This window comes from Mytilus galloprovincialis, chromosome 3, assembly GCF_965363235.1.
Source record: "Mytilus galloprovincialis chromosome 3, xbMytGall1.hap1.1, whole genome shotgun sequence".
Lineage (NCBI taxonomy): Eukaryota > Metazoa > Mollusca > Bivalvia > Mytilida > Mytilidae > Mytilus > Mytilus galloprovincialis.
Window position 1 is genome coordinate 43,315,016 of NC_134840.1, and position 12,244 is coordinate 43,327,259.

Sequence of the window (12,244 nt, forward strand, 5' to 3'; positions counted from 1 at the left end):
AAGTCTAGTCATTCATACAAACTACAAAATGAACCTTGTAAAACCAAATCTGTCATTAATTTCTATTTGAATATATGATTACTCTCAATGTTATAATAGAACGTTTACATCATATTGCCATTAAATGCTTTTCTTGACCTTTAAAGCTGACTTTGCCGTATGGGCTTTGCTCATTGTGGAAGGCAGTACAGTGACCTGTAGCTGTTAATTTCTGTGTCATTTGGTCTCTTGTGGAGAGTTGTCTGATTGGCAACCATATTACATCTTCTTTTTTTATATTTTCCAACAACAATTAGTTTTTTTAAACAATATTTTACACCTGTCCTTAGTTTCTTTATCATATTTAACAATGTAAGGAGAATAACCCTGTTTTAATTGATTCCATTTCTATCAAAATATTCATGGTATATTCTAGTTTAGTTCAAAATTTTGCAAGAACAAAAAGCTGAAACAAGAGTGCACACACTGAAATGTCTTGCCTTCTTTACTAATCATCGATATGATGTTGATAGTCCTAAATACAAAGCTTTATTACAACTGTCACATAAACTCAACATTAACCAAGAAAACTAAACATTGATCAATGAACCATCAAAATGAGGTCAAGGTCAGATCAACCATGCCAGGCAGATAGTTGATCTATTGCATATAGTAATTGAAATATAGACCAAAACTCAAAAATTTAACTTTGACCACTGAACCATGAAAATGAGATCAAGGTCAGATGACATCTGTCAGCTAGACATGTACACCTTACAATCATTCCATCCACCAAATATAGTAGACCTATTGTATAAAATATAAGAAAAACAGACCAAAACACAAAAACTTAACTATAACCACTGAACCATGAAAAAGAGGTCAAGGTCAGATGACATCTGGCAGTTGGACATGTACACCTTACAGTCCTTCAATACACCGAATATACTAGACCTATTGCTTATAGTATCTGAGATATGGACTTGACCACCAAAACTTAACCTTGTTCACTGATCCATGAAATGAGGTCGAGGTCGAGTGAAAACTGTCTGACGGGCATGAGGACCTTGTAAGGTACGCACATACCAAATATAGTTATCCTATTACTTATAATAAGAGAGAATTTAACATTACAAAAAATCTGAACTTTTGTTTCAAGTAGTCACTGAACCATGAAAATGAGGTCAAGGACATTGGACATGTGACTGACATAAAGTTTGTCGTAACATGAGGCATCTATATACAAAGTATGAAGAATCCAAGTTTTCCACCTTCTAAAATATAGAGCTTTTAAGAAAGCTAACACCGCCACAGCCGCATCACTATCCCTATGTCGAGCTTTCTGCAACAAAAGTTGCAGGCTCGACAAAAATTACATCAAATCTTGAAAACTCTAAATATAACTTATCAACAAAAACAATGCTCTAATGTGAATTACAAGTGCAAAGATTCTCCTAAAGTAAAGGATAGTGCCATTGTATAAAAACTTGTATTACAAGTAAATGCATGAATTAAGGGAAAACAATGTTTTTTGTAACAAATCATTTTTCCTATATAACCAGGTTTTATCTATACCTTTCTATTATGTCCTCTGCCTACTGGAGATTCACCTGTTGCAGCCTGTTTAACACAACACACCATTATTTCTATCAAACTGGTTTCTTGTCTGTCATCCAAAGCTGTCAAATATAAAAACACAATGTATCAAATAAACATCGGATCATTCAGTTTAATAAGAAGGTCTCTAAATTTTCAGAGGACATTTTGAGGTGATTAAGTAACAGGTGATTAAAATTCATCACTTTGATACATTTCAATTGTAATTTTGTTATGCTTTGAAACTATTCTCTAATTGACAATTTCTCAACTTTGTTTGTTAATAACACAAATGAAATAATTTATTCTATAAATAAACCTAAGACTCACGTTCTTCTCCTTTCTGTGGTTCATCTAACAATAAATCAGTCATACAATCCCAGTCTTTCATCATATCATTGATATCCCATAAACTGTCCACTAAATATGCTGCATGTTCATGTAACTGTTAAAATAAACATTGATTTTAAATCAAAATTCTAAAATGAAATAAAACAAAAGCATTCAAATGTTTTCCCCAGTAAATGTTTGATTTGTGTTAGAGTGATACCTTTTTTTTTTATTCCTTTGATCTTTTAAACTTATTTTAATATACAAATGTCAAAGGACTGTTGTTATGAGAGCAAGTTACCATATAATTTCTACTTCCTAAGGGCAAAATTCAAGAAAGAACCAGATGCTCCACAGGGCGCAGCTTTATACGACCACAGAGGTTGAACCCTGAACGGTTGGGGCAAGTATGGACACAACATTCAAGCTGGATTCAGCTCTAAATTTGGATTGTGATTAAATAGTTGACACAGCATAGGTTTCTGACACATAATGAATGTGGTCTAATGAACTTAAAATTTTTTTTGCCTTTGAGCAATTCACTATGCTGTTGAATATTAATCCTCTCAAAAAAATGTTTGAAGAAATTTTCTTTTTATTTATGAAATCTGAAATGAAAAAAATTTAACCCCCCCCCCCCCCCCCCCCCCCCCCGCCCCAATTTTTTTTTCACATTTCCCTTTCCCTTATTCCAAAACTGATCTCAATTCAAATTTCTAATGAAGTTTGCAACAATAACTAATCATTTAAATACATATTAAAATGTAAAAAAAGTGCTTGTTATCACTGAATGGTAAAGATTGTTTTAATTTATCAGTTGGTAGTAAAAGTGAATATACATTGTATATTGTATAAAGCAATGATTTAAGTTGATTCAACTACTATTCTGGACAAAGAAAGATAACTCCAATTGAAAATATGAAAATTTCTTGCTATTGCACAATATTGTGCAATTAGATATTTCTTGCTATTGCACAATACTGTGCAATTGAAAATATTTGCTATTGCACAATACTGTGCAATTGACGATTTCTTGCTATTGCGCAATACTGTGCAATTGAAAATTTCTTGCTATAGCACAATACTGTGCAATTGAAGATTTTTTGCTATTGCTGAATACTGTCCAATTGAAAATTTCTTGCTATTGCACAGTACTTAATATAATAATTTTGGATCCTGATTTGGACCAACTTGAAAACAAGGCCCATAATCAAAAATCTAAGTACATGTTTAGATTCAGCATATCAAAGAAGCCCAAGAATTCAATTTTTGTTAAAATCAAACTTAGTTTAATTTTGGACCCTTTGGACTTTAATGTAGACCAATTTGAAAACGGGACCAAAAATTAAGAATCTACATACACAGTTAGATTTGGCATATCAAAGAACCCCAATTATTCAATTTTTGATGAAATCAAACAAAGTTTAATTTTGGACCCCGATTTGGACCAACTTGAAAACTGGGCCAATAATCAAAAATCTTAGTACATTTTTAGATTCAGCATATCAAAGAACCCCAAGGATTAATTTTTGTTAAAATCAAACTAAGTTTAATTTTGGACCCTTTGGACCTTAATGTAGACCAATTTTAAAACGGGACCAAAAATTAAGAATCTACATACACAGTTAGATTCGGCATATCAAGGAACCCCAATTATTCAATTTTTGATGAAATTAAACAAAGTTTAATTTTGGACCTTTGGGCCCCTTATTCCTAAACTGTTGGGACCAAAACTTCCAAAATCAATCCCAACCTTCCTTTTATGGTCATAAACCTTGTGTTTAAATTTCATAGATTTCTATTTACTTATACTAAAGTTATGGTGCGAAAACCAAGAAAAATGCTTATTTGGGCCCCTTTTTGGCCCCTTATTCCTAAACTGTTGGGACCAAAACTCCCAAAATCAATCCCAACCTTCCTATTGTGGTCATAAACCTTGTGTTTAAATTTCATTGATTTCTATTAACTTATACTAAAGTTATTGTGCGAAAACCAAGAATAATGCTTATTTTGGCCCTTTTTTGGCCCCTTATTCCTAAACTGTTGAAACCAAAATTCCCAAAATCAATCCCAACCTTCCTTTTGTGGTCATAAACCTTGTGTCAAAATTTCATAGATTTCTATTTACTTAAACTAAAGTTATAGTGCGAAAACCAAGAAAATGCTTATTTGGGCCCTTTTTGGCCCCTAATTCCTAAAATGTTGGTACCAAAACTTCCAAAATCAATCCCAACCTTCCTTTTGTGGTAATAAACCTTGTGTTAAAATTTAATAGATTTCTATTCACATTTACTAAAGTTAGAGTGCGAAAACTAAAAGTATTCGGACGACGACGACGCCAACATCATACCAATATACGACCAAAAAATTTTCAATTTTTGCAGTCGTATAAAAAGTTGATCAACACAGATATACTCCTTTTAGATATTGCTAATATTATATTTTTTTTTACTAGTGCTGTAATTTTTTTATTGTTGGGAATAAAAGATAGCTAGAGCTCGAGTTTTCTTTGTTGTACAAGCCTGACTAAGAATAATATCTTTCTTACTATCTTCTTTGACTTGTTGCTTTGTTCAATATATTATTTTATATCTATTTTAGATCTTAAATGGTTACATATAAACTATTGAACTGCAAGATTACCTCACTCTCAATAAAGAACTGAACTAAATCTCTAATAAGTGGTGCATTCAGACTTTGTTTCTTTCCTTTGTGAATTTTCAGGGTTTTTGGTCCCTCATAATCCCTCAAAAACAACTTGGTATTGAGAAACTCTCCTGCAGCCTGTGCAACTTGTCTGTTTGAAGAGTACACTAACTCATACACATTTTCACAATCTTTGTCACTTAATATTGTATCATTATATCTGAAAATAAGAGAGCAATCACAGATAAATATTTCGGTAACCAGGAAGTTCTTGAGTGATGATCTGAAAATGCATCACACAGTATAGCTGACTTATATAAACCCTGAAACCATATTTCAGAAATTCTTGTATTGTAGTTCCTCAGAAAAAAGTGATGAAAATATTTATGGGAAGGATGGACTGACGGATGGATAGACTGACCAACAGGGGTTAAACAGTATACTATCACTTTTTTAAAGCAGGGGTATAAAAATTGGCTTTATAGATGACTTCACTTATAATGTGAGACGACCGATTGTGAAAAATTATATACCTTTACTATGAATAAATCATGGTTTGCAAGTTTATAAAATTGGAGATTACTGTACTGGAAGCCAAATCCCATGTATGAATAGGAATGATAGACAAATTATAAATATCAATATCAGAAATCCTTTAAAAGCTGAATAGGAGCATTTCTGATTATACAACTGAATACATACCTTGGTGAAATCAACTTACCTTAAAATGCTGATAACTAATCTGATTCCTTGTACAGCTACATCATATTCTTTATCTAATGTCATTTCAACAATACGATCCTTTATAGAGAAAAATATTACTATTACGTTCATTTGAAATGTAACAGAAAAGTTTGGAATAAGTAATTGACCTTTGTAATACATATTCTCTGAAAATATCTGATAAAAAGTAGACAATAGTCCATGTTTTGAAATTTAAAACCTAAACTATTTATGATAAAATAATATGAGGGAGGTACAAAAATTATTTATATAAGAAAGATTATTTAAAAGTTTCAGCTTAATCAAAGAAGCAAGATGCATATCTCCTTTTAAAGTCAATGTTTGTAATATGAAAACTTGAGGTCAAACTTTTTGATTGTGTTCATGTTGCTCCGTCTAGTTTAGGACTTGCTTGTCTTTTCAATGGCTTTGTCAGTTTCTCTTTGACTTGTGAGTTTGGAACATCTCCTTCCTATCTTCTCTCTTTTTATTTTAAATGAATTGAAGTCTATTTGCAGATACTATGGATGAACAATTGCTTATTAATTTCAAAATGAAGAGGTCTTCCCAACCCTAATAGCAAACCAGATTTGTGTGTTTCAAAACCATTTTTTTTCTTAAAATAAAGACAAAAGAGATATCAATCAAACATTCAACAAGAATGTGTCCATAGTACACGAATGCCCCACTCGCACTATCATTTTCTATGTTCAGTGGACCGTGAAATTGGGGTCAAAACTTTAATTTGGAATTAAAATTAGAAAGATCATATCATAGGGAACATGTGTACTAAGTTTCAAGTTGATGTAACTTTAACTTCATCAAAAACTACCTTGACCAAAAACTTTAACCCGAACTTCGCACTATCATTTTCTATGTTCAGTGGACCATGAAATTGGGGTAAAAACTATAATTTGGCATTAAAATTAGAAAGATCATATCATGGGGAACAAGTGTACTAAGTTTCAAGTTGATTGGACGTCAACTTCTTCAAAAACTACCTTGACCAAAAACTTTAACCTGAAGCGGACGGACGAACGGAGGCACAGACGGACGGACGGACGAACGGAGGCACAGACCAGAAAACATAATGCCCCTCTACTATCGTAGGTGGGCATAAAAACATTTATACATGTAACAACTGCAATTTCAATAAATTTTAAACAACATAATTTCCCACCTTAAATCTGTTTGTAAACAACTCTAGTTTAGGTGACAAATCTTCAGTTTCATACAATGGATACAATGCTCTCAAACAACATTGCCTAACATCACCAATCTACAATAAATGGAAAATTATAATAAACTATATATTATTAACTACAGAAAGATTATTAAATACAATAATGTTTAAACATTTGATAAAGTTCTTTTTTCTTATAATCTCAACACACACATGCTTTTCAGCAAACAAAAAAATCGCAAAAAGGAGGAGGTATAATATAAGCTTTTAATTGGTCCCTAAGACTGTCCAAACATTTGACACAATGCTAATATTACACACTCAAGCTCATTAGTGTAAATCACAATTAATTGTTTTGTAAACATTTTAAATACTTTTTCATGAACATTAACAATGCATCATTAATTATTAATAAAAATTCTATAAAAGATAATCTTAGGTAAACACTCGTGGAAATAGCATGTCATAAATCAATACAGTGGTCAGTGACTGGAAATTTAATTACACGTGTATTGTCAGATTAACTCTTCAATCCAGTTAAATGCCAGAGATCATGTTTTGACATATGTGTATTAGTTCGAGATAAATAATGAATTTTTAATGCTTTTGTTAACCTTGGGATCGTAAATTTAGTTCGACTCTACCAAAATTTCGACTCATCCAATTTGGACTCATCAGGAGTCAAATTACATACATTTATATGGAACAAAGTTCGGGACCAAGTGAAAACTTCCACTCATCCGAAATTTCGAGTCAACCGAGTTCGAGACAATGAGAGTTAACGGTATTTTCATTCATGGCAAATACCTTTCACACACAGTTTTCTAGTAAAACTACATACTGAATGTATTAATTAATTTGTTCCTAACTTTTTTACAGTCCAAAGAATTACCTTATCATACAATGTCCAGCCTACATATTTTAGATAAGCATCATCTAAAAACATATTTGGATATTTTTTCATCCATACACCAATTTCTGTCATACAAATAGATCGGATTTCTGGCTGGGTATCTCTGTAAAACACATTTACCAGATAATAAGGCATCGAAATTGTAATTAAACAAAATAAGAATTTAAACTTAATAGTTTTTCTTTATCTATTTAAACATTATTACCTTACAATTCCATGAATCCATGTTTTGCCTTTTATATTTCTATCCGAGCTTGTTGGGTATTGTAAACTGATTTTTACTTTGCTGAGAACAGGCTGGTATTTTCAAAGAATATAATACAGATAGCGACAACCATTGTATATTCATTAACAGATGTACTATTCCAAAAACAGTTTAATCACTTCTTAAACATCTAAACAACAATAGAGAAAAATATTGTCAAACAAGAATGTGTCCATAGTACATGGATGCCCCACGGGCACTATCGTTTTCTGTGTTAAGTGGACCCTGTAATTGGGGTATAAACTCTAATTTGGCATTAAAATTAGAAAGATCATAGCATAGCGAAAATGTGTACTAAGTTTCAAGTTGATTGGACTTATACTTCATCAAAAACTACCTTGACCAAAAACTTTAACCTGAAGCGGGACAGACAGACGGAAAAACAAACGAATGGACGAACCAACAGACTAGAAAACATAATGCCCCTCTACTATCGTAGGTGGGGCATAAAAATCAAATGTTTTGAGTGGAGATATATTTGGCATTGGTATAATCTACATAAATACAGTAGCTTTTATATAGCCAATTTCTATTCAAGACAAGAACATAGGTTTTGTAGGGTAAAATTTGTGTGTGATGGGACATTCTAAAATATAGTTTTGAACTTTTGGTTCCAAGTTGGATATAAAATTATTACCTATATCTGTGAACAAACACTCCTCTGAATATATAGGTCAACATATTTCTGATTTCTGCTTGATTTTCTTCCAGCTGAAAGTAACATGTCATAAAGATAAAACAAGAATGTGTCCCCAGTACACGGATGCCCCATCCGCACTATCATTTTCTATGTTCAGTGGACCGTGAAAATGGGGTTAAATCTCTAATTTGGAATTAAAATTATAAAGATCATATCATACAGAACATATATACTAAGTTTCAAGTTGATTAGACTTCAACTTCATCAAAAACTACCTTGACCAAAAACTTTAACCTGACATGGGACAGACGGACGAACGGACGAACAGACGAACGAACGAACAGACGGACGGACGCACAGACCAGAAAACATAATGCCCATAAATGGGGCATAATAACATAGATGCACTGTTATGTTTTCACTAAATATACAAAGAATTGTTAATGTCATAAAGATAAAATAACATAGATGCACTGTTATGTTTTCACTAAATATACAAAGAATTGTTAATGTCATAAAGATAAAATAACATAGATGCACTGTTATGTTTTCACTAAATATACAAAGAATTGTTAATGTCATAAAGATAAAATAACATAGATGCACTGTTATGTTTTCACTAAATATACAAAGAATCGTTAATGCTAAACTTTTAAAACTAGGATGGTAATTCTAATTTTTACTACAAACCAAACTTTTTAATCTTTATGGACTGTTTTATTGTGCATTCACCTGCTTTATGGTTTTTTTTGTTATCTTGTACATTTATATGCTTCTCTTTCAACACAAATAATTGTTTGATATGTACATGTTTACATATAAAACTCTCAAATATCATTTTTGAAATATAGAATATCTTATCAATAAACATGGTCTTGTTCCCATTAATCCAGTTTTAAAACAGATTGTGAATGATAAGTTGTAGAATATTCAGATTGTGAATTTTAAGTTGTAGAATATTCAGATTGTGAATGATAAGCTGTGATATAATACAGACCTCTTGTCTTCTTGTCAGAAGCATGTCCAGTCTGTCATTAGCTCTCTTCATCTGTTGTTTTTGTCTCTCTGCTTCATACTGTCTCTGTGTATTGTCCAAGTTGATACTTAAATTCAAAGCCACGTCTACTAATGCTGTCATCAATTTCATTGCTATAAGAAAACAATGAGACATCATTTTAAATCAAACTATATTTTCTTATTAATACATACTGATTTAATCCATGCAAAAATGAAAAAAAAATTAGCAATTCAGATACAAACTGTTTTTGATAAATAAAAAAAATATCAGCAGCGCTGATGTTGTCCACATATACCACGTTTTGTTTTGGGTGTAAACTTGAGTGTTATCTGCATGGTTTCATAGAAACTAACAAAGTAAACTTGGAATTTAGAATTAAATATAAATGCAATGTAGTTGTGAAATTCTTGACCTGGGTTTTAAATTATTATTTTTTCCATTGCAGAAGTAACTAAGTTTAAGTGAGGTGGACAATTATTAATACTATAAAAATCTACTAATTCATTTTCTAATGTTGTAGATAATATTCATACTATTTAAATTTTGTTATATAACTGAAACTGCATGTGGTCTTTATATCCTACCTGCTAAAGTACTTGTGTGTCGGAAAGCTCTGACTTGTGAATCTGTCAACCCAGTCAACAAGGATATGATATTGTCCATCATGTACTGATCATAGATTATACTGTACTGACACTGTCGCACTAATACTTGTACAAATTCACAGAAGTTAGAACGGAATCTTTTCCATATTGGACCTGACATTATCAATGGATAGTCTCCACTTTCCTATATAACAGAAAATCAGAACTCATTACAAATCTAACATTGATTTATTGATTGATTGGTGTTAGAAGTCACTTTCAGCACTATTGTACTATTTCATGGCAATCATTTAGTTTTGTGGAGGTTACTGCTTGTTATATCTATAGTTCTATACTTTCTATCATAAAAAATAATTTATTTATTGTGAACCAACATCTGAAGTAGTAATCGTGTGCAAGGTATTCACAGTTGTCTTTTACTAGATAAGTAATATAAAGGATAATTAGGACAACACCCATCATTTACTGCATGGTAAGGTTTTAATGTGGTCTACTTGTTTCAACAAAAAGTGTGGCGTCTTCAGGACAATTATAATATGAAAAAGTTACAGCGAAGTACAGATTCTGCGGTTCGCAGAAATATTATATGTCATAATAAATGTAGTCTTGAGGACATAACATTTTTGTAAAATGATGGTGAAAAAGGAAAGAATCAGGATAAAACGTCCAGGTTTTGTTCTGTTTGTTTTCATACAGATACAATTATTATTTATTTAAACATATCTGGAATATATCATGGAATGACAATAAAAGAAGAGATTGTCACAACAGTACTGTATGTGATTTTACCTCATCAAACTCTTCTGTCATTCTTCTAATGATTTCTGCATGTTCCTGATTAGCATACATGTATGGAGTTATCTTTCCTTTACAACCTGATCCCTGGATAAAGAACTGTATCAACTCAAGAAGAGCTGAATCTCTGTCATTCTTATAGGATTCTATCCAGTCATCAACAAGACTCTAAAAGAGAAAACACAAATAACAAGCACCTGAAATAACCAAGACCTGAATGGAAAGTCAGCTACAAGTGTCTAAAAATTAACAAAAATTCCTGAAATTATTCTGACAATTTACCATACATGTATAAATTTAAATATTTTAGTTCATGCAAAAGTGCTGTGATCACTAATTGTTAAACGGCATCACCAAAAATCATCTTGACATAAAGAGATGGCTCCACAAGATTGTTGTTTCATGTTTTCTTTAAAGAAATCAAAAGATCTGAACATGATGATCCTATATACAATATTAAGTAAAATATTGTTCCAATTCCCATCAAAACCTGTAGGGATGATCTTTTCTTTAAACTACTGTACATTGTGTAATTATTGCGTGCATTTATTATTGCAATTTTGTCAATACCTGTAATGAAGATCTTCCTCCTTTAACTACATCAAACATAGATCCAGTTCCTGAGTCTGCATCATCATCTGCTCCTCCTCCTACTGCCGCCCCTCCCCCTCCTCCACTTTTCTTCCTTCCACGTCCTCTTCCTCCTCCTCCTCCTCTTTTTGGTGCCTGAAAAGAAATATTCCTGGTATAAACAGAAAACAGTCATGCATACACATGTTAAGCTAAATACATACAAATGCAGAAAAACAAACTATAAAGAAACAGTCCTAAAAAAGAAGTATTTAAAAGAGAAAATATATGTAATTGAAGTAGCCAGTATAAGTTGTCTGACATTTTTTTAAATTCATTTATACAATGTGATAACAATATTTCATATGGTTTCAGGCAAAAAAGCACATTACCTGGTATTAGCTACAATGTATCATTCCAGAGCAATAGCTCAGACAAGAAATCAACTGATGATTTCTATCAAGTTGACTTATCTTTAGATAATACAGCCGATTGCAGTGAGTGTGTACCTAAATGTGATTTCTTTGGTTAGCTTGCTTGCTAGCTGAATCATGGAGTCGTTATTAGGTTAAGTAAACTACCCTCCTTTAAGAATACACTAGTCCGACAGATAACCAATCTATCTGTCTGTAGGTCTAGGGTTATAAGAAAAGGAGGGAAGTATACCTAACCTAATAATGACTTCATGGTTCAGCTAGTAAGCAAGCTAACCAAAGAAATGACCTTTAGCTACACACTCAATGCAATAGCCTGTAATATGCTGATCATTTTGGCTATTTACAGTTTCCTCTATCTACTACAATGTAAAAAATGTATGTTATTCCCACAAAATGTGGTAAAAATTATCATTCATGATATTGAACCGGTAAGGAGTCCTCTGATGCAGTATTTGTAGATCTTGTTCTTCTGCTCATTTTTCTCTTTAGATTGTCTTTCTACATTGCTCTATAGTTTAGACAAAAAAATACAAATATTGGTAAA

At 31.9% G+C, this 12,244-nt stretch overlaps 1 protein-coding gene across 4 annotated transcripts in view; it reads right to left on the minus strand.

The window, feature by feature from the left end:
• LOC143068009 (cohesin subunit SA-1-like) overlaps positions 1 to 12,244 on the minus strand; it is a 59,764-nt gene that overhangs the window by 42,895 nt on the left and 4,625 nt on the right. For all 4 annotated transcript variants that reach the window (XM_076241743.1, XM_076241744.1, XM_076241742.1 and 1 more), the window contains exons 4-14: positions 11,264 to 11,419; positions 10,688 to 10,861; positions 9,878 to 10,082; positions 9,273 to 9,424; positions 8,273 to 8,346; positions 7,350 to 7,473; positions 6,455 to 6,553; positions 5,273 to 5,352; positions 4,549 to 4,771; positions 1,906 to 2,020; positions 1,555 to 1,658 (exon numbers count right to left, since the gene is read on the minus strand). In XM_076241743.1, the coding sequence (XP_076097858.1) occupies positions 1,555 to 1,658; positions 1,906 to 2,020; positions 4,549 to 4,771; positions 5,273 to 5,352; positions 6,455 to 6,553; positions 7,350 to 7,473; positions 8,273 to 8,346; positions 9,273 to 9,424; positions 9,878 to 10,082; positions 10,688 to 10,861; positions 11,264 to 11,419 (1,506 nt within the window). The remainder of the gene's footprint in view (positions 1 to 1,554; positions 1,659 to 1,905; positions 2,021 to 4,548; positions 4,772 to 5,272; positions 5,353 to 6,454; positions 6,554 to 7,349; positions 7,474 to 8,272; positions 8,347 to 9,272; positions 9,425 to 9,877; positions 10,083 to 10,687; positions 10,862 to 11,263; positions 11,420 to 12,244) is intronic.